The sequence below is a fragment of the Microcaecilia unicolor genome, chromosome 9 (assembly GCF_901765095.1).
Source record: "Microcaecilia unicolor chromosome 9, aMicUni1.1, whole genome shotgun sequence".
Taxonomy (NCBI): Eukaryota; Metazoa; Chordata; class Amphibia; order Gymnophiona; family Siphonopidae; genus Microcaecilia; species Microcaecilia unicolor.
The window spans coordinates 46,444,922-46,467,849 of record NC_044039.1 but is presented as its reverse complement, the minus strand read 5'-3'; the positions used below and the strand labels follow the sequence as shown (position 1 = coordinate 46,467,849).

Genomic DNA, 22,928 nt, shown 5'->3' with positions numbered 1-22,928 from the left:
AGTTCTGTTCCTAGTTTTCGCTTTAGCCAGGCTTTGGTTTCACCTTGTCTTGAGTGTGCTCTGTCTATTTGCCATGTCTGGTATCTTGTTTGTATTCAGTGCCTGGTTCACCTCTGCTCTGTGCCTCCCCAGAGAACTTGTCTGCTACAGCCCAAGGGTTCACCAACCCGGGTTTCGTGACAAAATGTTTTGATAGAACATGTTTGATATCAACATAATGATGGAATTCCCAACTATTCTAACTGGCAAATAATATACTATAGCAGTTAGAATAGTTGGGAATTCCATCATTTCTTCAGTGAGGGTCCTCATATTTTTAATAAGAGTAGAATATGCTTTTTTCATATTAAACTAAGATTGAAATGTTGAGTGATGCTCTTGTTTAGTAGTCAATCACTTGCAGCAAACTACAATGAAAAATTCAATTGGACTGCTTTCCTTAAAGCATGCCTTCTGGTAAAAAAAATAATTTATAATTCAAACCTGTGCTAAATAAAATCAGTGCAGACAACAGGTCTTGACACTACACTAGAGTTGACAATTTAAACAAATTGCTCTACTATATGACAATGTTTTTCAAACTTTTATCAAATATGAACCCATTTTAACAACTGAAAATCAAACAGGTCTCCATTCTTCCCCTTTTCCTCACCCCCCCCCCCCCCCTCAAAGCAGGAAAGCTGCAGCAACAAGAGTGGTGGCAATAGAAGCAGCAGTCTGTCTAACATCAATGAGCCAGTGTGCGCTCACAGTCCCCAGTACACTGTATGTGCTTCCAATCTAACAAAAACCCTACCCCAGCAGGGGCCATGCTGGTCCACTATTGGGACAAGGTCACAGCGGAAGTCCAGAGAAAAGGGAATGACTTTTTGTGCCCTATGTGGGGTCCTCACCCACAGTTTTGGAACTGTGGAAAAAATTCTATGTTAGAAATATATTTTAATAGTAGGTTAGAATTTAGTATGTATGACCACTTTCTGAATGTGTATTACCTCACTGTTTAACTATGAAGAAAAGAGTATGCTGTTAGGTGACCCAGGGACCTTTAGGAATGGAAAAACATTATAAGTCATTTGTATCTTTACTTAGGAAGCAATTTATGATTCCAATATATAATGGGTAATCTGATGGTGAAGGGAAGAAGGAGTCTATCGCAGAGGCTATAAATTATATGTGTATGTAGCTCTAGCGTACCAAAGGTGGCACATCACCCACCTCCCTTTTCTCTAAAGTCCATCATCCTCACCACCTGGGGGTGTAGAGAGCAGTAGCACGGCTGTCGGCTCTGCCAGTCCCCTACCCCGGAACAGGAAGTAACATCAGAGGGGGCAAAGGAGCTGACAGCCGTGTGACTGCTCCATGCAGTCCCAGGTGGTGAAGATGATGCACTTCATCAGAGGGGGAGGTGGGTGATGCGCCAAGAGGGGGGAGGGGGATGTGATGTGCCAGGAGGGTGGTGTGCAGCAGCAATCCACCCCAGGTGGCAGCCAATCTAGGTACGCCACTGGTATCTAGTCATTAAACTAACCTAAGCTCCTGTAATGATGAATCTTTTTATGTATTCTTTTGATCCTTTTGTGTTCAAGATGCCAAATTCCCTATATAAGGAGCTTGCTTTTGTCCAGAATTTAGAACACACAAGTCTTAATGGCAGACAAGGTATGTCCTCATATATCAATATATTAATAAACAGTTGTTAATTCTTGAGCACAGACTAATTATTATTTTATTTACAGTTCGATAGAACCATCACTATATACATAAGCAGTAATGACGTACCTCCATAACATGTAAGAATTTATCCTCAGATGGAGGGTGAGTGGCTTGTAAAATCCGCCAGATGTGCTGTGTCTCATCTAAAGAGACCTCTAACAAGTCCCCAATCATCATGAGCTGCTCCAGCTGAGTCTTGGCTCCAGGAGACAGCTCAAGTACAGGAGGCTCTAGATTGCGAGGAACCAATGGTGTCTTTCGGGGTTGCTTCCTGGGGGTTCCGGATCCTTCAGGGTAAGAACAGAAGACAGGCTTTTCAAGAGAATTTATACCCATACTCACATCAATATTAATTATACAAACTTTCAACCAAATTTACTGGTGAAATGAATAAGCAAAAAATGTTGATGAATGCTCTTCGGTGTTCACTGATGAAAACAGCAGAAGAAACCTACTACAACAGTGCTGCACAATGATAGATATTCATTGAAAAGTTAATTGAATGAAAGTCTGGTTTGGTTCTGTCAATGTATGTACACTGTATTATACTCAAACAAACTTTTTTATTTTTTTAATTATAACACAATTACATTTTTGCTATTCTTCTGCTTTGTGTACAAAAAGCATTACTAAGCCATCTTATTCTGAATGGCTTTTTAACCTTTTTCAACCTAGGTCTAGAAAGTGCTGTGGTAAAAGCCATCCACCCAGAAGCAGGATTAACTTGCCTGCCATTGAACCAACTGAAATGAAGGTTCAAGTCCTGGCATTTATCTTGACTTCTGCTAGACTCACTGGTTAGCATTCACCATGGCACATATTTTAATACACAACAAAAACTTAAGAATGATCCTTTCACGAACTGCCATCCTTAGATCAAGAAATCTTATAGAAACAGGGAAAATGACAGCAGATAAAGACTATACTGCTTGTGCAGTCTGCCCATCCACACTAATTTCTACTACCCCATCTCCCTTAGAGATCCTCAGAAATCTTATCTAAATACAACAGTTCATGAATTCTAAAACCTGAACTGGATAACATCAAATGCAAAGTGTATGGGTCAACCGTTGCCATTTATGTTGTTTCTATGAGAGCAATTTCAAAAGGCATTTCTATGTACACAACAGCATTTTACATGCAGAAGTCATCTTTTATGAAATAGCCTGGTTATATGTGTGACAAGTTTGTCTCAGTTGAGCAGAGGCATTTCTGGAGGCATGATCTAGGCAGAACTCAACTTAAGATAGTATTTTACAAAATACATGCATAAGTGCATACAATTAATACCAAACCTGCACATGCCTAAGAGCAGGTATAAATGTCTGCAAGTACTTTCCATGGGATAATACTAACAGGAAAAACATCCCCTTTGTAGTTTATCTGCATACCTGCAACACAGGTTTGGAAGACTATTACAAGATTACAGTGATGACAACTGGGAAAATGTAGATGGAACAGAAGAATGAGCAAAAAAAAAATAGTCTAATCAGGAAAGTAAATAAAGGTAAGAAGTAAAAAAAAAATTACTACAATTTGTCAAAGAGGTGGCTGGAAAAGTAAGGAAAACAAGATTAGTGTTCAAATTTTACAGACATAAAGGTTGAAAAAACAAAGAAGCGATACTATTTAGTGCACTATTTTTAATAATTTTCTTTACTAACTTTTGGGAGCTATCCATTACAAAAGAGAGAAGGAGGTCAGCTGCCATTACTGTGGATACCTATACCCAATGCATGTCGAAGGTGTACCTTGGAGACAGTACTCCTCAGGTACCTGGGCATGTCATCTACATTGATGGTAGATAAAGCATCCAGTATTGCACTCTAGAAAATTATGCACCAAAATTTTCAAAATTGTGGGCAAAAATCCAAATCATGCATATTCCCTGGGGTTCTCATACTGGTGTACTGCATGGGTTCAATTATCCGTGGGAGCAGTGTGATGTGTCTCTTGCTTCTCTTGATGCCCCAAAAGTATCCATGGGGAATCAAATGGCCCCTCTGTACCTCCCTACCCCTCCCTCCACTACCCCCCCCCCAAAATAAAATCCATAGTGACTCAAGTGGCCCCCTTGCACCTTCCCGAACCCCCCTCCCCCCAAAAAAAACAAACTCATGGTTGCCCAAGTGGCCGAACATCCCCCACACACACCTCTAAAGGAAGGAGGGATGCCCAATCACTCCTGCCTCCAAGCACTGCCATCTTTGAAAAGTGGAAATATGGACTTACTTGTTAAATTTCTTTTCCTTGAGTACTACCAGATTAGACCAGATGAGTAAATTATGTCCCCCTACAAGCAGATGGAGCAAGAGAAAAACAGCTCAGAGTCGACTTCATTTCCCTTATAGGGGGCTGATGCAGCCTGTGGTTCCTCAGTATTCTACACTAAAACTAAGACAACTGAAAGCAATTATTATATTTTAGGTTTCCATTTCACCACTACAGGCAAACCTGATGCAGTCCAAATCATCATTTCATGGTTACTAAACTAAGAATGAGAATTCTACATACCAAGGAACCAACTACCTTAGATTTCTGAATTTGTCAAACCAAGAACCCTTGATTACCATGGCTTCCATGAGCGGATTCTAGACTGTTTATCAGGATTCACGCAAAGGAAATTAACAGTCAAGTTCATGCAACAATAGCTCTCAGTACTCCTATACGTCCAGACCTGCAAGCCCATGCTAAGGCATTTAAGGGGTGTAATGGAGGCAAGCGCACTGCCCTACCTCTGTCGTCTGGAAGATAAATTCTACCAGAACTCCTAAACACTAACCAAGTGGGCTAACCAGCCCTTTAGGACTTCCCAGCTTTTGTTGGTGTGGCCCGAAGGTAATCACCTCCTTGATTCCTTCTGAAACCAGTGCCTTAAAGACCACTGTAACTCATTAGAACACATCAACAGACCAAAAGCCTATCTCAAAATTTAGGACCTGAGTACCTACAAATATCTCAAAGATGACCGACAACTGACTTGAAAGTGACAACCCCTGCTCTGACCTACAACGCTTGACTTCTCTACCATTAGAAGACAAAGCTTGATTCCACCAGAAGTGAAATACCACCATCAGAAGAGGGAGATTACTGTACACAGACATACCCTTTCCTTTAAAATTACAGTACCTAAGGACCAACCACTGAGCCAAGATCTAAAAGATGCTACCTATGAGGCTTGAGAGGAAGCGAGGGCTGCACCTTCAGGACTAAACTAGGTTCCAAATAGTGGTCTTGCATGCTCAGCTCTCTAGAAGAATTCCACCTGGAAGAGTAGTGAGGAAGCTTCTGTTCCTGTATTTTTGATCTCAGAGAATTCTTAGTTTGGCTTTGTCCCAATTTCTTGTGGAAGACAGACTAAAAAGTAGATATCTGAAAATGATTTTAAAGATTGCTTTTCAACTCTGTATGACTGATAGTGACTCTAAACCTACGTTTCTTATTACAATAATTCTGTTTGTGTGAAAATGATTTGGAATGTGTAAGAAGATAAGGCATGTCTCTCTGAATTGGGAGATAAGGCAGCTGGCCAATGTTTTGTTTACCTGAATAGAGAACATGAAAACACATTCCTAAACACATTTTGTAATTTTCCTTAGTTCTGAAAATGAGTTCTAAGCCTAATAAAAAGGGAAGCCTCTTTTCAGAAAATTGGGAGCTCAACTGTGAGTAAACATACGTACAGTGCAGGGGACTGTATTTCCTAGTCTAGAGACTCCTGGCTTTGCTGAAAAGGGACTTCTCTCAGCTGATGTAAAAAAGCCTGGATGTAGTGATGCATGACCAGTGATGTGATGTGATGTATGTATGTATATTATATTTCTTTATTATTGCTTCTCCTGGTCAAGAGACTCTTGGCTTCGCTGATAAAAAAGCCTGGACGTAGTGATGTATGACCAGTGATGTGATGATTGTTTCTCTTCAACTATATAGCTTAATCATTGTGTATCTTAGACAATAATGACTTGCACAATCTCCATTTGAAGTGAACCCCTAATAAAGTCTCATTTACCTAATACGAATCCAAAAGAATCCATAGTAATTGTTGAGCAGTCTGTGACCAGCAGAGCAAAACAATCTCTCAATGGGAATCGTGTCCTCCAAAAAAAAAACTATACTTGCAGAGGTTTCAAACTCTAACGTAAGTCTACACTGTGGTCCTCTTTCACATCAAAGGTTGCATCTTTGCTTGTAAAATAAGCTGGATTTGCAACTGAAAATCCTCTAGAGATCTGAATCAACTAGAACAAAGAACACCGGGATCAGAAACAGCTAACTGAAACCACCACTACAACTTGTGAGTTAATGTTCACATCTATAACTTATACTATCTCTAAAGCTCTGTTATCTTGCTGAAGATTCCTCAGCAATAAAACTTCCAAATAATTTCACAGGAGTGAAACACATCCATCTGATGCAAGTCTTTAACAAACAGAAGTGCCTGTTAAATATTAGATACTGGACTCTAAAAAGCCAAATTACCAAGCATTTTCCCTGGCTACATTCCAACGTATGGTTAAGGTCAACCACACTTCTATGTCTTACAAATAAATGAACTGCTCAGATAATCTCCTCCTCCCCTCTCCATTGCCTGCAGTAATCCCAAGCTTGCATCTTGAATATATAGTAACATAGTAGATGATAGCAGATAAAGACCTGTACGGTCCATCCAGACTGCCCAACAAGATAAACTCGCAAACCAATGACTCCATTGGCGGAACACTGTAATACGGCGCAGCACCTTTTTGGATCTTTGAGATGCTGCATAACAGATTACAGAACCTCCCGGGAGAAGAGGGGGTGGTGACAGAAAACGTTTTCTTCTCCAGAAGGAACAACAATGGATCTTCAGATTAAATTCACTGATCCCAGAGGGACTTAATGCAAAAGTGGAATGGTGTCACTTTTTCAAAAAACATCATCTGTCTTTTGTTGATATACGGTTACCATGATAAGGTTTCATTGAGTCATGTCTCTTTAAGACTGTGGAGCGATTGGTTGCTGCTTTTCAGAGCATCTGACATCAGCCCTATAAAGGACGCCATTTTTTTCTGCTTGTTGTCTTCCTTTTGAGAAGAGATGCGCAAAGGCTCTCTCGATGTATGTGCACACCTGAAGGTGTTTTCTGAGTGCTCACTCCATGTTTCTTTTTTGACAGAACTCTTGACCATTGAACCCTGAAGCAGGCAACGAAACATTGGCCACCGTAGGTCATGGTCCTTCAGTTTGAGAAAGAGGAGTGCAAGGAAGACCGGTTTGAAGCTAAGTATTTTTTCATACTATTGTGGATACATTTTTGCAGTTTTGAAGTTAAGTACTCTTCCACACTGTTGTGGAATACAGTTTTGCAGTTTGTACATTAGATAAATAAGCCTACCAGGAAGTTTTTAATGCCAATTTTTAAGCCAATGATGAAGCAGCCTTGCTTGTGTTGCTCATTGCACCTTTGAGCTTCGTGAGGCTTTTTTTCTCCTGTAGTAATTACTGGTTGAATCAGTCAGACCACAAGGGAACTCTTAATATCTGTTTATATATACTGTACCTTTTTCAGGGTTCCACCCTATTTTTTGGTTTAGTTTATACTCTTGATTTGTCCTGGCCATTTTCAGGGCACAGACTGCAGAATTCTGTCCAGCACTAGCTTTGCTTCCCAATTACTGATGTTGCCACCCAATCTCCATCAAGCTTCTGTGAATCCATTCCTTCTGAAAAGGATTCCTTTGCGTTTAACCCATGCATTTTTGAATTCTGTTACCATTTTCATCTGCACCACCTCCCTCAGGAGGGCATTCCAAGTATCTACCACCCTCACCATGAAATAATACTTCATGACATTTTTTCTGAGTGAATATGAGAACTATCTGGATTTGTAACCACGAGAGCCACACTACTGTTCACCATAAACTCTCCCTTCAAAGCTGTACGATTGACTATGGAAGAACAGCAGTCTGTTAGAGGAACCCAAGGAATGTTTACGGTCAAGTCTCGCCAAATACTTGACCTGCTCAGCTCTGTACTTATAACCATACTTCAAACAGCAAATAAACGAACTCAACAACTTTATAACATGACAGCTACACTGTGGCCTTGCGCCCTTTATAAACTCTCCCTACTGCTGCATGACTGACTTTGGAAGAATGGCAACTTAAATGAGGAATCCTACCCTAATTACGAGTCATAGCATCATTTTGAAGTCTGCCACACTGGCACATCCACACCTCCCCACCTTATGAGTTTCTGAGACATCATGACCTCTCCTCACCATTGGTAGCTTCTACCGAAATCTTTAACAGAACACATTTAAAACTGATAAAGAGCACTAAAACTGACTGACTTAAATTAGCTATCACCATGAAGTGATTCACATGGATTTGCATATCCCTCTTGAGCACTTCAGATGGCAACCTACCTGAAACATAATGCCTAATCTTATCCCCATAATCTATAATCAATCTAGAAAACCCTGTACTAATTGTAATGCTAGATACCTGCTAGACAATGCCAATATATACCTAATTGTAATGTCAGATACTTGCTAGACAATGCCAATATATACCCTCAGAATACTACTATGCTTACAGACCAGAACAAAATGGCTAACATTCAATGGCCTAAAAAACCTCACTACCTTTTATAATTAACCAAACAACTCTCCCCTTTGGAAAACAACTCTCAACTCACACCTGTACCAGCCATCTATATCAACGCTAGATCTGTGGGGAACAAAATTGACCCTTCCTTATCCTGGCCTATTAACGATTCCTTTGAGCCTGCCGTTTTAGCACGTCTTGTTGCCTATAACGAACAGCACAAGACAGGAAAATCTTGCCTTAAGCATTTGCAGGCCATAAATAAGTTTATTTTAGTATCTGAGAAACATCCTGATTCTAGAGCTGAACTCTGTTCTGTTGAATCTACACCATCAGCTCCGGAACTACCCACTCCTGAGCTACCGCCACTCTATTACAAGCCTGAAGACCCTGACTGCCTTAAAATCATGGCTTGTGAAACTGCTGTAGGGTACACACCATTGCCTGATCCTGTTACTGTCGACATACCCGTCGATATTCCTTCTAACCCATGCCTGGCTGCCTCTCCTGTGCAGCAAATCACTACCCTCGCAAACCCCACTGCTGTACAGATTAATGGCAATCTTATCCTCCTTTCCACTACTGTCCCCGTAGCAGCTGGTTCTTGCAACCCAGCTCCGCCAAATCCCACTCAGCTGCCACTTTCTACCTTACTACCAGCACTGGCAGCTCCTTCTTCCTCTCTACCTTTTTCTGGTTCCACTTCCTTACCTGTTTCCGCCTCCTCCTCCTCTTTACCCGTTCCTGCTCCTTCCTCTGTACCGGTCTCTGCTCCTGTCTCTTTGCCTGTTTCAACTCATGCTGCACCTGTCTCTGTTCCCACCACTTCACCTGCATCTGCTCCTGTGACACTTCCCGCTTCTACCCCCGCTCCATTACCTGTTGCATCCACCGTCTCTGCCTCCACTTCATTGCCTGTCTTTACCTCCACTTCCCAACCTTTCCTGACTTCCTTTTTACCCTCTAATCCCGCTTTTACACTTGGACCTAGCACCAAGTTATCTAACCCTGTTACCACCTCTGCTCTATCATCTGCTCCGGTTCCCTCTTTAATATCTTTTGACTCTATTAATCCTGTTTCCCATGATGTTCCTGCTTTTGTTTCTAACGCTGCTCCTGCTTCCTCCTCTCATCCATTATCTGAGGAATTGCAGATTTCCCTTGCTCGTAGAGAAGCAGCTAACGTTGAGCTAGAGCATGCTCGTAGAGATAGAGAAACTGTCCACGCTGAACTGCAGCTTGAGATTGCTCGTACAGATAGAGAGATAGCTCTTGCCCTTGCTGAAGCACAAAAGAATCACAGAAGCTACTCTACTGATGTAGCTGCTGATTCTAATTCTTGGCTTTCCAGACCTGCTCTGCCAGAAACTAAACCTACCTTACGCTCCAACTTTTCTGAGCTTACAGGATCACCTACTCGCTCAGCCTCACTCCCTATATCTACAGGCGTACCTACTAATCCTAACACCTTGCCAGGCTCTTCTGTTCCCTCTAATCCCTACTCAGAAAAAAAGAGTAATACTTACTTCTAGCCACCCTGCCTACGATGAGGCTGCCTACAACGCTTTGCTGCAAAAGTTCAAATCTCATGAACGTAAACCTGCCTCCTTTCCTGCTTCGGGCTCTATGTTTCATTCTTCTCGCCAGCCTAACTCACCTATCCCTGAAGAATCTGACCTTTCTCATCCTGGTACTCCTGCTTCTGCTTTACAACATGACACTCGTCTATTAGATGAGTTTTGTATTACTGACGCTCAAAACCATACTGCTACAGCTTTTGATTATGCTCAAACTGCTCTCTCAAACCTTGATCGTGGGATTGCTTCCCATGACTCCTCTAAAGCACCTGAGCTGCCTGTAACCCGCCGCAACCCTACACTCATGTCTACCGACTATGGTCCTATACCTGTAACTTCCAGACCAATGAATCAATCTGTTCCTCAATCTTCTAGAAGACACATTTCGTTTAATGCTTCCCCTTCCCTTAACCTTAAACTCTCATCTTTTGAAGAAGAAGATGCTATAACTCCCTGTGACAGAACCATTCCTTCTCTTCTTCCTTCTGAGGAACTTAATACTATATCAAACACTATTACGCGTCTGTGTTCTGACCTTTCCACTGCACAAACGCCAGAACAGGTTTCGTCTATACGACAAGAAATTAAAGAGGCATCTAGTAAATTAGATGACCTTCAATCTCTTCTTCCCTCTGCCTCCTCTTCAACTCTCATACATCCTTCTCATTTCTCTTCTGCTCCTCCACAAACTGCTCCCTCCACAATCTGTATACTCTTTACGCACACACACAAAACCCCCCCGATAATTACGGTTTTGAAGGTGCAGTTACTACTGCTCTGCTTGCCACGGAAGGTAGTTTGCCTACCTCTCCTGATGAATATGTTGCTCAACAGGAGCGCTCATGGTATTTTGCACAACCATGGGCTGATAAGCTGGCTGCCTGGTCTGAAAACCTGCAACCTCAGTCAGCTTTATACCCACGCCATGGTTCCCTATCCACGGAAAAGCTACACTTAGCTTATAATCTAATTTACTCCTATCCTGACCCCAATTGGAGTGATTGGGATTTTTCATATCTTACACAAGAACTTAAGGTATGGCAAAAATATGAGAACCAGTTTCCATTTGAAACTCGCTCTCAACCTACTGCCAAAGTATTTCCCTTGTTACAGAAAATGATTGGAGCTCAACCACATACAGAGTTTACCCCTTACTCTGCGATTGATCTCACCAGCTTGGTACACCTATTACCTGACCTCACTGAAGGAGGTAATAAATGGGTATGTAAATTTAAAGAGGCCACTTTTGGGACTACCCTTGCTGTCGGAGATGTAAAGGCTTTACTAGGCCGCACTCCGCACGCTAATGTCACCGACCTGTTTACACAGGCCAAACTTCATTACATGGTTAACGATACCCAGTATGATGGCAATCCTTTTGCCCCTATTGAAGAGTCTCTTTTTGCTGCTCTCCGTACTCGTTTCCCTACTCGAAAGGACTTTTCTGTCCTTACTTCCCAGCAATGGAATCCAGATACAGATCCCATTGAAACTTACATTCTTAAATTACAGCAAATGTACCGTGATGCAACGGAAAAGAGATTTGATGCCATTATTGATATGACTACCCTTTGTGGGATGGGTCAGATTAAATTAGAGCAACTATCACTCCCTATACCACGACCAAGTAATGGGGAGCTACTATATTATTGGTTAGTCTCATATAAGATTCGAGAAAGACAATGGCTTCATTGGTTTTTCTTTAGACAAAGGACAGACGAGGTATCAGAAATATATGAGATAGTGCTTCATGTTATTCTTACCCCTATTGGGAGACATACAGAAATGGGTGCTATTCCTTTATCTTTTTAATGCTTTATTTCAGGTTGACTTCTCCTCTACAAAACAAGATACCATAACCTTTTACTCTCTTCACTGTGCCTTACTGTCGAAAGCAGCACGAAAATCAATCGGACTCTGAATCTGCTTCGTGTGCTGTTGACTGTTGTTTTTGCTGTCTGTTGATTGCTGTATTAATATGGGTTATATCGTTTATCGTTCTGATGTCTCTCAAGGGTCTTTCCTTTCGCTGCTTATGGTGACATCCTGTTTTGCAATGATGGTGCATTCTCTGCTGCTTGTGACCTTTTCTCTTCTACCTTTGCTTCCCAGAGCTTCTAGTGCTGAATGCTCTCCTCAGAATCTAAAGTATTTAGGAATGAATTTTGACACAACTATGCTTGGACCATATTCAGAGCATTGTGACAGAGATCAGTTCTATTTGAACAGTGACTATCCTGTCAAAATGACCTTTTCACTGATTCGAAGCAATAGAACAGTGACAATCCAATTTGATGTTTGTCTGGTTGCTGATTGTGGTGATTTGTCTTGGCAAAGATCCTATGCAACATACTATGTCTACTTGTGTACTTACTCTGTTTTGGATGCTGGAACTTACTCTTCTAGTCCATGCTACTCATGGTCAGATGTATGGTGGTATACAGGCCCACATTACCGTACAAGTAGTCACCATGCGTGGAACAAACCTCTACGGAAGAAAATTACCCTTTTCCGTAGACATGTCAACAAAGACAAATGCACTTTAGGAAGATGCAATCCTGTTTCTATCACCAATAAAGGTGTAGACCTTTTCCATTAACCGAATGTTTGGCATTGGAATTGAAGCTACCAACACAGATCCTGTTGGTCGCTTCCGTATCCTTGTTCAGCCTTTTAGGAAGGCCGCTATATCCAAAGTAAATAATCCCTTACTGCCCCAATTGCCAGAAATTAACATTCCAGTCCAGATTCACAATGTTTCCAGCCTTAGAGACACATTCACAACTGAAACAGGATATGCTGACTCCAACTTGTGGCTTGATTGGGTGAAATATACTACCAAGTCTCTACAGATGTCTAACTGTTATGTTTGTACTGCTTCATGTCCTCAGCCTGTAGTAGTTCCATTTCCTTTAGGTTTTTGGAATGATTTTGCTGGAGCTATGTGTATGTAGTATTTGCTTCATAGTGAACAGACTACTAATGCTTCATGTAAGTCTTTCAGAATAGTCTATGTCCCAAACATTTTATATCATGTGCAGGATACCAATTAATACCTGGGAAAAATCAGATTAACTGCTTCTCACAACCATATGAATAATCTTATTCTTTCGCACAGGCGAAATGGTGTGGAGCAAATCCTCATATATTTCCCCTTATTGCTTTTAGAAATACTCTTATAAAATATTATTCTCAAAGGCTGTGCAAATATATGTAAAGCATCTTTTTTACTTTTCATAAGCATTCACTTATCTGTAAGGCAGCAATCTAACAGTAACAGGGAACCCCCGCCGACATGGCCAAGTTTCGCATAGTGCTTTATCAAGGAAGAGGCTCACTGAAACAGAAACCATATATATAATATTATTAACACATAGCCCAAGAACGCTATACCATTAATCCAATACAAAATCCTTAAATTCACATCCATACCTTAACATCCTGCTTCTAACCCTGTCTACCAGAAAATGGCCGCGGCGTTTCAGCGCGAACCCAGCTCATAAATGAGCTACAGCTGATCGCAAAGCAAGCTGTGTGATTGGATCCTCATTCACAACTAAACAGCCAATAGGATACCAACCTATGCAGTTACATCATTGACCACCAATCAATTTCCGAGTTGAGCCCGTCAGGAACTAAGGTTCTCAACCTAAATATCCATTTCTGCTCTTTGAAATTTAAAAGTTGAGCAATATTACCACCCTCCCATCCCATACTAATCTGATCAATAATCCTCCATCTGACATCAGAGAGAGAATGTCCTTTCTCCAGCCAGTGTTGTACCAGGGGCGCTGACAGGACTGAATTTTTTATACGGGATTTATGTTCATTCAGCCGTGTTTTAATAGGTCTGCTAGACCTACCTACATACAATTTGTTACAGGGACATATTATCATATATACCACATTCTGCGAAAGGCAGTTGGTATTAGAGTGAGCATAAAGAGGTCTGGACCTTTCTGAACTTCTCCAAACCACCCCCTCAATGGTGGTTTCACACCACTGGCAAGATCCACATTTTGTATGACCAGTAAGAACAACATTATTATTCTTACCCTCCATATTTCTATATGATAATAATTCCCCCAAAGTTTTACCTCGAGTGTATGCTCCAATAGGATGTTGTGTAAAACATTCAAAAATTTGAAGCACATGCCAATGTTGGTGAATACTTGCCATTACTTTTAAACTTAAAGATGAATAAGGAAGAACAGCAATAAGTCTATCCTCTTGCTCCTGAGATTGATATTGTAATAATAACTCCCTATTTGCAAACTTCGCTCTCAGGTATGCCTTTCTAACCACTGATCTAGGATATCCTCTTTCCATAAATTTAATTGTCATCTTTTTAGCCTGCTCCTCAAACATACCTACAGTGGGGGAAATAAGTATTTGATCCCTTGCTGATTTTGTAAGTTTGCCCACTGACAAAGACATGAGCAGCCCATAATTGAAGGGTAGGTTATTGGTAACAGTGAGAGATAGCACATCACAAATTAAATCCGGAAAATCACATTGTGGAAAGTATATGAATTTATTTGCATTCTGCAGAGGGAAATAAGTATTTAATCCCTCTGGCAAACAAGACCTAATACTTGGTGGCAAAACCCTTGTTGGCAAGCACAGCGGTCAGACGTCTTCTGTAGTTGATGATGAGGTTTGCACACATGTCAGGAGGAATTTTGGTCCACTCCTCTTTGCAGATCATCTCTAAATCATTAAGAGTTCTGGGCTGTCGCTTGGCAACTCGCAGCTTCAGCTCCCTCCATAAGTTTTCAATGGGATTAAGGTCTGGTGACTGGCTAGGCCACTCCATGACCCTAATGTGCTTCTTCCTGAGCCACTCCTTTGTTGCCTTGGCTGTATGTTTTGGGTCATTGTCGTGCTGGAAGACCCAGCCACGACCCATTTTTAAGGCCCTGGCGGAGGGAAGGAGGTTGTCACTCAGAATTGTACGGTACATGGCCCCATCCATTCTCCCATTGATGCGGTGAAGTAGTCCTGTGCCCTTAGCAGAGAAACACCCCCAAAACATAACATTTCCACCTCCATGCTTGACAGTGGGGACGGTGTTCTTTGGGTCATAGGCAGCATTTCTCTTCCTCCAAACACGGCGAGTTGAGTTCATGCCAAAGAGCTCAATTTTTGTCTCATCTGACCACAGCACCTTCTCCCAATCACTCTCGGCATCATCCAGGTGTTCACTGGCAAACTTCAGACGGGCCGTCACATGTGCCATCCGGAGCAGGGGGACCTTGTGGGCACTGCAGGATTGCAATCCGTTATGTCGTAATGTGTTACCAATGGTTTTCGTGGTGACAGTGGTCCCAGCTGCCTTGAGATCATTGACAAGTTCCCCCCTTGTAGTTGTAGGCTGATTTCTAAACTTCCTCATGATCAAGGATACCCCACGAGGTGAGATTTTGCGTGGAGCCCCAGATCTTTGTCGATTGACAGTCATTTTGTACTTCTTCCATTTTCTTACTATGGCACCAACAGTTGTCTCCTTCTCGCCCAGCGTCTTACTGATGGTTTTGTAGCCCATTCCAGCCTTGTGCAGGTGTATGATCTTGTCCCTGACATCCTTAGACAGCTCCTTGCTCTTGGCCATTTTGTAGAGGTTAGAGTCTGACTGATTCACTGAGTCTGTGGACAGGTGTCTTTCATACAGGTGACCATTGCCGACAGCTGTCTGTCATGCAGGTAACGAGTTGATTTGGAGCATCTACCTGGTCTGTAGGGGCCAGATCTCTTACTGGTTGGTGGGGGATCAAATACTTATTTCCCTCTGCAGAATGCAAATAAATTCATATACTTTCCACAATGTGATTTTCCGGATTTAATTTGTGATGTGCTATCTCTCACTGTTACCAATAACCTACCCTTCAATTATGGGCTGCTCATGTCTTTGTCAGTGGGCAAACTTACAAAATCAGCAAGGGATCAAATACTTATTTCCCCCACTGTATATCAGAGCAAATTCTCCTAATCCTTAAAAACTGGCTAATGGGCAAACTTTTTTTAAGATGGTAAGGGTGAAAACTAGAAAAATGTAACAAAGTGTTTCTAGAAGTGGGTTTCTGATATAAGGTCGTATATATACCATTAGGAGTTCTAAATACCCATACATCTAAAAATTCAAGACCATGACAATGATAATGAAAAGTGAATTTCAAGTTCTCTTGCAAGGAATTTAATTTACACATAAATTGTAAAAGAGAATCCTCCGACCCCTCCCATATCAAAAATATGTCATCCAAATATCTCTTCCAGTAGGAGACATTCCTGAATTCCTCCAAGTTATATACCAAACGGTCTTCAAAACTGGCTAAATATAACGTGGCAACCGAGGGGGCTAAAGTGGCCCCCATCGCTATACCTATATTTTGTTGATAAAATTGTTCTTGAAACAAAAAATAGTTGTTTTCAATAACTAAGTGAGCCAATTTCATGAGAAAATCAGTAGATATCCGGGAGGAACCAGAACGTTGATCCAGAGTATCTCTAATGATCTTTAAAGCCTCATCCTGCGGAATGACCGTATATAAAGATGAAACATCCACAGTCACAAACATGGAGCTTTCCTTAAGTGTAACATTTTGGAGACTGCATAAAAAATCCGTCGTATCTTTTAAATAAGATTTGACCTGTTGAGCAGCTGGCTTTAAAAAGATATCCAGCAAAATTGATAAAGGTTCCAGTATAGTATTACATAGTGTCACTATAGGACGACCAGGAGGTTTCAATATGTCTTTATGCACTTTAGGAAGAAAGTAAATCCGCGGTGTCTTAGGATGTTCAACATACAAAAATCTTGCTTCCCGTGAAGTCAATATACCCGCTGCAGTACCTTCTTCAACCAACTCTTTAATACATTTCTGAAGATCTACAATCGGGTCCCCCACCAGTTTTTTATAGGTCAGTTCATCATCCAATTGTCGATAACTTTCCTGTATATATTTATTAATGTCCCATAGAGCCACTGCTCCTCCTTTATCTGCTCGAGTAATCAATACATCATGTTGATTTTGTAATTGAATTAAAGCTTCATATTGTTGTTTGGAAAGATTCCACATCTGAAAATTGTCGTCTTGTTGTTTTTCCATTAGTTCTAAATCGTGTAAAATGCATTTCTGAAACGCTATCACTGACGGATCTAAATTTTCAAATGGCATCCAAACCAATTTTGGACGAACCAAAGAGTTGTCAGGGAGTGGTGGATTTACCAAGAAAAAGTTTTTCAGATGTAACTTCCTAAAAAATCTAAACAAAGAAACCCGCATCGCAAATGGATCATACTTAGTTGAAGGGACAAATCCCAACCCCAAATTTAACAGTTGATCTTGAAATATAGATAACTCAAAAGAGGAAATATTAATTACTACTGATTTTGATTGGTCCAAGCCCGGGTTTGGTAAAATCTGCCCGGACCCTGAGTGTTCCCTAGAGTTCCTTGTGTTTGAAAACGTGTCTGCCGTCCTCGACGCCCCCTGTAAAAAGGGCGATGATTATCAGTGGGTACTTGGTTTCTACTAGACTGACCAGGTCTTCTATCATCTCCACTCAAATCACTATCACTTATATTGCCTGTAAAGACTGTTTCTGCCGTGGTTCTTAAAGGGCGATCTTTATACATCCAAAAATACACTTGATTAGAGGCAAAATCTCTTTCATCCCTTTTGAATTTTTTGATTTTAAATTGACGAATTGATTCCCGGGCCGATTTTAATTTCGCAGTCAAATCTGACATAGATTTGGAATAATCTTCTACGGGAGTAGTTTGTTGAAGTTGATCCGTCATTGCAGCTACTTTAAGCTTCAGTTCTTGTTCAACCGTAGCCGTTGTTTCAACAATCAGTAGCATTAAATCTCTGCTACATTTGTTTAATATAGCATTCCACTTCTTAACAAAACCTTCATCATAAGTAAAAAGAGATGGTGCCTTTTGCATTCTTAAACCTCTAGGGATCATATGGCATTTGATATATTGTGCCATCGTGTCTCCATGCAATTCCGCCTGTATAAGGCGTTTATTTAATGATTCAAGACGGTACCGATGTTGACACCGACGTCAAGGAACTGGACCCAAACAGCTTTTCTCTTTGGGCCTCTCTAGAAAGCTGAGTGCACTTTTTCATTTTTAGGCACAACTTACAGCTTTCCTGCAGATGGTCGGCCCAAGGCACTGAAGACACCAGGAGTGCGAATCAGTGCCAGAGATGGTCCGGTTGCAGCGGGCGCAAGGTACTGCTACTACTACTACTATTTAGCATTTCTATAGCGCTACAAGGCATATGCAGCGCTGCACAAACATAGAAGAAAGACAGTCCCTGCTCAAAGAGCTTACAATCTAATAGACAAAAAATAAATAAAGTAAGCAAATTAAATCAATTAATGTGAACGGGAAGGAAGAGAGGAGGGTAGGTGGAGGCGAGTGGTTACGAGTCAAAAGCAATGTTAAAGAGGTGGGCTTTCAGTCTAGATTTAAAGGTGGCCAAGGATGGGGCAAGACGTAGGGGCTCAGGAAGTTTATTCCAGGCATAGGGTGCAGCGAGACAGAAGGCGCAAAGTCTGGAGTTGGCAGTAGTGGAGAAGGGAACAGATAAGAAGGATTTATCCATGGAGCGGAGTGCACGGGAAGGGGTGTAGGGAAGGACGAGTGTGGAGAGATACTGGGGAGCAGCAGAGTGAGTACATTTATAGGTTAGTAGAAGAAGTTTGAACAGGATGCGAAAACGGATAGGGAGCCAGTGAAGGGTCTTGAGGAGAGGGGTAGTATGAGTAAAGCGACCCTGGCGGAAGATGAGACGGGCAGCAGAGTCATAGCTTAATCTGAGGTACCTCTCCAGTTTTGCTTTTGGCTATGCTAAACCTCCATAAACTGCCCACCTGATGCGACCTACATACTTGCTTGCTCGCACATCAGGCCAAATGCACAGGTCAACATGCTGAACAGCCATGAATTACATGCAGTGTATTGCTTCCCTTTTTAACATAGAGGGTGAGCAAATTGTACTTGCCTAGCTGATGCCTGCCTCCTTCAATGATAAGCCTAATTCATCAGATACACTGAATTGCCTTGACTTACCTACAGTGTGTCACCTCCCTTTATTTTCAGACATACTTGAGGCAACTACAGATACAGCAAATTGCATTCACCTAGCTGGTGCCTGCTTGCCTGCCTGTTTCCACATCAGAACAAAGGCACCAGCTGATGTGCTGAACTGTCATAACTTACCTGAAGAATGACATCTCTTTTCCCAAAACATACTGGAAACAAATTTATTTATTAATTAAAAAAAATTACATCCCACCTATAAATAAAATCTAAGCGGGTTACAAAAGTCAATTAAAAGATTGCTTAAATAAAAAAGCCTTAAGAAGTTTTCTAAAACATCTTAACTGGAATGGAGAGATAGCCTAATGGTTAGTACAGCGGCCTGAGAAACTGGCAGCTCCCTGTGACTGAGTATGTCACTTAACTCTCCAGTGCCCCAGGTACAAAATAAGTACCTATATAAAATATGTAAACCACTTTGATTGTAACCACAGAAATCAAATCCCATCCCCTTTCCCTAGAAGACAGCAGGGAATCCATCTGCCTCAACTCTAGAGGAAGGACATTTCACATAGTTGCGCTTGCAACAGGGAATATATGAGAGCGATTTTCTTGGTGAAATGAAGGGACTTCAAGCAAGCGTTTACTTTGTGATTACAAAGATCTAGTACGGCAGTAATTATGTAAAGATATAAGTGGAGGGAAAGAGGAGGAGTGTGATCACTTCAGACCCCCTGAGTGTGTCTCAAATCAAGACAGCACCAAGGAGACCAGGCGACAGTTCGGGAAGGGAATGCACTGGGCACTTTTTTAATTCTTCTGTCAAAGCTCTGATCAGTTGGCACTGAGGAAACTTACCCTCTGGCTCCCTCCCAAAAGTAAAAGAGGACAGTAGGTACTGCAGCCACAGACCCCAAAAGGATTTAGGGGGTGGGTCTGAGGATAAGATGGGGGATCCTCAGATTGGCCTCAGCCAATCCTAGCACTCTTCTCAATAGAGGAGGGAAAATCAGTCCACTGTTACCCACAGCGTCCCCTGGACTAAGTCTGTGCTCCACGGAGAATCTGGGCCCACAGTCTTCACAGGAGCAGTCTACTCCTGGTTACTGCACCTGCCCACATGTCTGCATCATCTGCCAGAGCCATACTGCGAAGCTGAAGGCAGAACCAGCCACCAACATTTTTCTCTGGCCCCACCTTCAGGGACAAGGGGACATAACCCACTAGTCTGAACTGGGCTGACATGGACAATGAGGAACAGTCGCATCTGACCTTAAGTGGTGTGACTTGACACACTGCTAGGAGTCAGTCTGCCAAGTAAGGAAATGTTTCCCAAATAGAGGCCAGGTGCCACCATTTTCAAAGATGGTGGCAGTGAGGAAAGTCACTGCTAGACCCTCACCATAATTCGAGTTAATAGGGAGGTGTTTCTGCCAGCACAGAGGCTCACTAGGACAAGGCTCCCTATTCTGCCTATAAATAGCCCCAGGGGAAGAGGGAGGGTTGAAAGGAGAAATATGGGACCCACTAGGCCATCAAGGAAAATGGTGGGGTTTTTCTCTATCTTTTCGATGAGGGCTGATTTCCCTCATGGGACCAGATTGCCACTGGCACAACTCTTCACACACATTGCCTTCAACAGTTAGGGAACACAGTACAAAAAAGATGATGCTTCTCTGATAGACAAAGTGGGGAAATTATCAACACATGTATCACGAAGATGGGTTATTTCAGCACAGGGTCCCATTTTATGCAATGGAACCCTGTGCTGAAATAGCTTGTAAAATCACCAATAACCCATCTTAATGGTAGCCAACATTGCTAACTTCCCCCCTAGAACTGTGCACCCTTCAGCACAGTTCCAATCCCTCTTCTGCCACCTGCAGCAGAAAGCTGCAGACTGACTAGCTTTGGGTGATTGCCAATCACTATGCTTACCCCCTCCTGCCAGCCCTCCATGTGCCTTTTGGATCACCTTCTTCTTGGGTTGTGACTGCTGCTGAGAATAGATTATGCAGAATGCCAGTATTCTAGTCATTTACACATGCATGTGAACACATGTGCAAATGAGTAGTTTCTGGCTAAGTGCTGTTCTATAAGTAGGCACCAATATTCAATCACGCATACTTGGCAGGTAGGTGTTCACATGGGCACAGTCTGGGCAGAATATAAGTGGGGTGCACGTGTACACAGATGATAAAATTCTATATTCTATGCTTTCTTTCATATTCTAGGCATTAGTATTTACACTAGCTCTAGAGGTGGTGTAAAGTGCTCATGCTTAAGCTACAGACACACATATGACCTGTTACGCTAGTATTCCATAAATAAAAGTAGACACTAACTTTTCTTTATAGAACAGGCTCCAAATAAGTACCCTTTTGGTGTCTAAAAATAGGCACCTCTTCACAGAATTACTCACCATATGCTGAAAACGATGTTCGTAAATGAGCACTCAAATGCTCCTCATTCCTAAACTAAACAAGAAACTGATATCACCCACTTCATCTCCAACCCCCCTCATTATCAAAAGAGACGTGGTACCTTGAGCACAGCTCTTGGAAGCAGATGAATATGCATGTTCTGCACAGAATGAAGGGGCGCTCCACATGTGTGTCACTACCTCCTCAGACTTTATAGGAATCTCCTCATCACAGAACAAGTTGGGCTCCAAACTGCTAGAGGATTTTACACTGGCATTATCCTGCATAGTTCAACACAGAAAGAAGAAAAAACAGGAAAGTCCTACCATATAATAACTATAAATACAGTAGTAGACAGTACACCAATTCCATACTAGCACAGTCCTTCAGAACCTAGACTGGGTATCAAAGGTATGCTTCTCCCACTATAAGAGATGCATGACATTTGAAATCCTACTGCCCAATGCTCTAACAAATACTTCAGAATGCCTTTTATGAAGACATACAGTAAAACATTACATTGCACAAAATAAAGAAAAGTTGGCCTCATCAACTGGCAAGCCATGTTGAAGCAGGTTTGGGAGAAATGAATAAAAGTAACTTGTGTGAAATAAAATAAACCATGTTTATAAATAAACTGATCAATAAAAGATTATTACAAGGGAAATCTTATTTGACGAAGATTCTGTTTTGGATTCCCACAGTAACTTAAGGTCCACAGCATCCCTCATGATGTTTTTTTCCCCCCTCATTTCCAACACTTTCTCCTTTTGTTTCTTCTTTGTAATGGCAGTGTCTCTGTTTTTGTCTAATCAATACTTTAAGTCTGCCTGTTTTTAGTGCCCCAATTCTTGAGCTTTGACAGCTTAGTCCTGCTGACCTCAAAACCTGGATGGAACATAAGCACACACAAATCCTACACATGAATATAAGGATATATATATCTAGGACACTACAATCAGCAGCCAGAAGCGCTGGCCCATGAGTATTAAAATACTCACAGTTCTGGCACGAGTTATACACAGCAATCAAGCAATCAGTAGCTTCAGGATGGGTTCCCACTACTTCTCCTGCCAAATTCTGAATGGTGACTGTGCAGCTGCATCAGGTGTTGAATGCTGGCCTCTTTGAAACATTTTCCAGGGGCAAAAATTTGTCTAATCATCTGGTATCTTCAACTTTTCTCTCAATTAAAGAACAACAACAGAGAATGTGGGGGTCATAAACCCTGTGAATGTTGCAATGCTTGCCCGATGTCTCTAGTTTGCAACACTTGGCAACATCCTGGTACTTTAAAGAGTTACAAATTAAGAGTATGCACAGATTGCTCCTCAGCATGTTGTTTATGTCATCATTTGTCCTTGTTTAAAGATATATGTGGGGTGGACAAGTACACCAATAATAAAAAGATTAAATGAACACTTTAGTAGACTGAAAAAGGGCGCCTTAACGGCTGCTTTGGTCAGCCACTGCACTGAATTTAATCACAACTTTTCTGAGATGCAGTGGTTGATTATTGATCAAGTCTCTTCCACATTTTCAAGGGAATTGGGTCACTTATTTATCT

The 22,928-nt window shown here is 41.7% G+C and overlaps 1 protein-coding gene across 2 annotated transcripts in view; it reads right to left on the bottom strand.

The window, feature by feature from the left end:
- Positions 1-22,928, bottom strand: part of KDM5A (lysine demethylase 5A) — a 461,230-nt gene that overhangs the window by 41,063 nt on the left and 397,239 nt on the right. For both annotated transcript variants that reach the window (XM_030214276.1, XM_030214277.1), the window contains 2 exons: positions 21,483-21,642; positions 1,780-2,000 (listed from right to left, as the gene is read on the bottom strand). In XM_030214276.1, the coding sequence (XP_030070136.1) occupies positions 1,780-2,000; positions 21,483-21,642 (381 nt within the window). The remainder of the gene's footprint in view (positions 1-1,779; positions 2,001-21,482; positions 21,643-22,928) is intronic.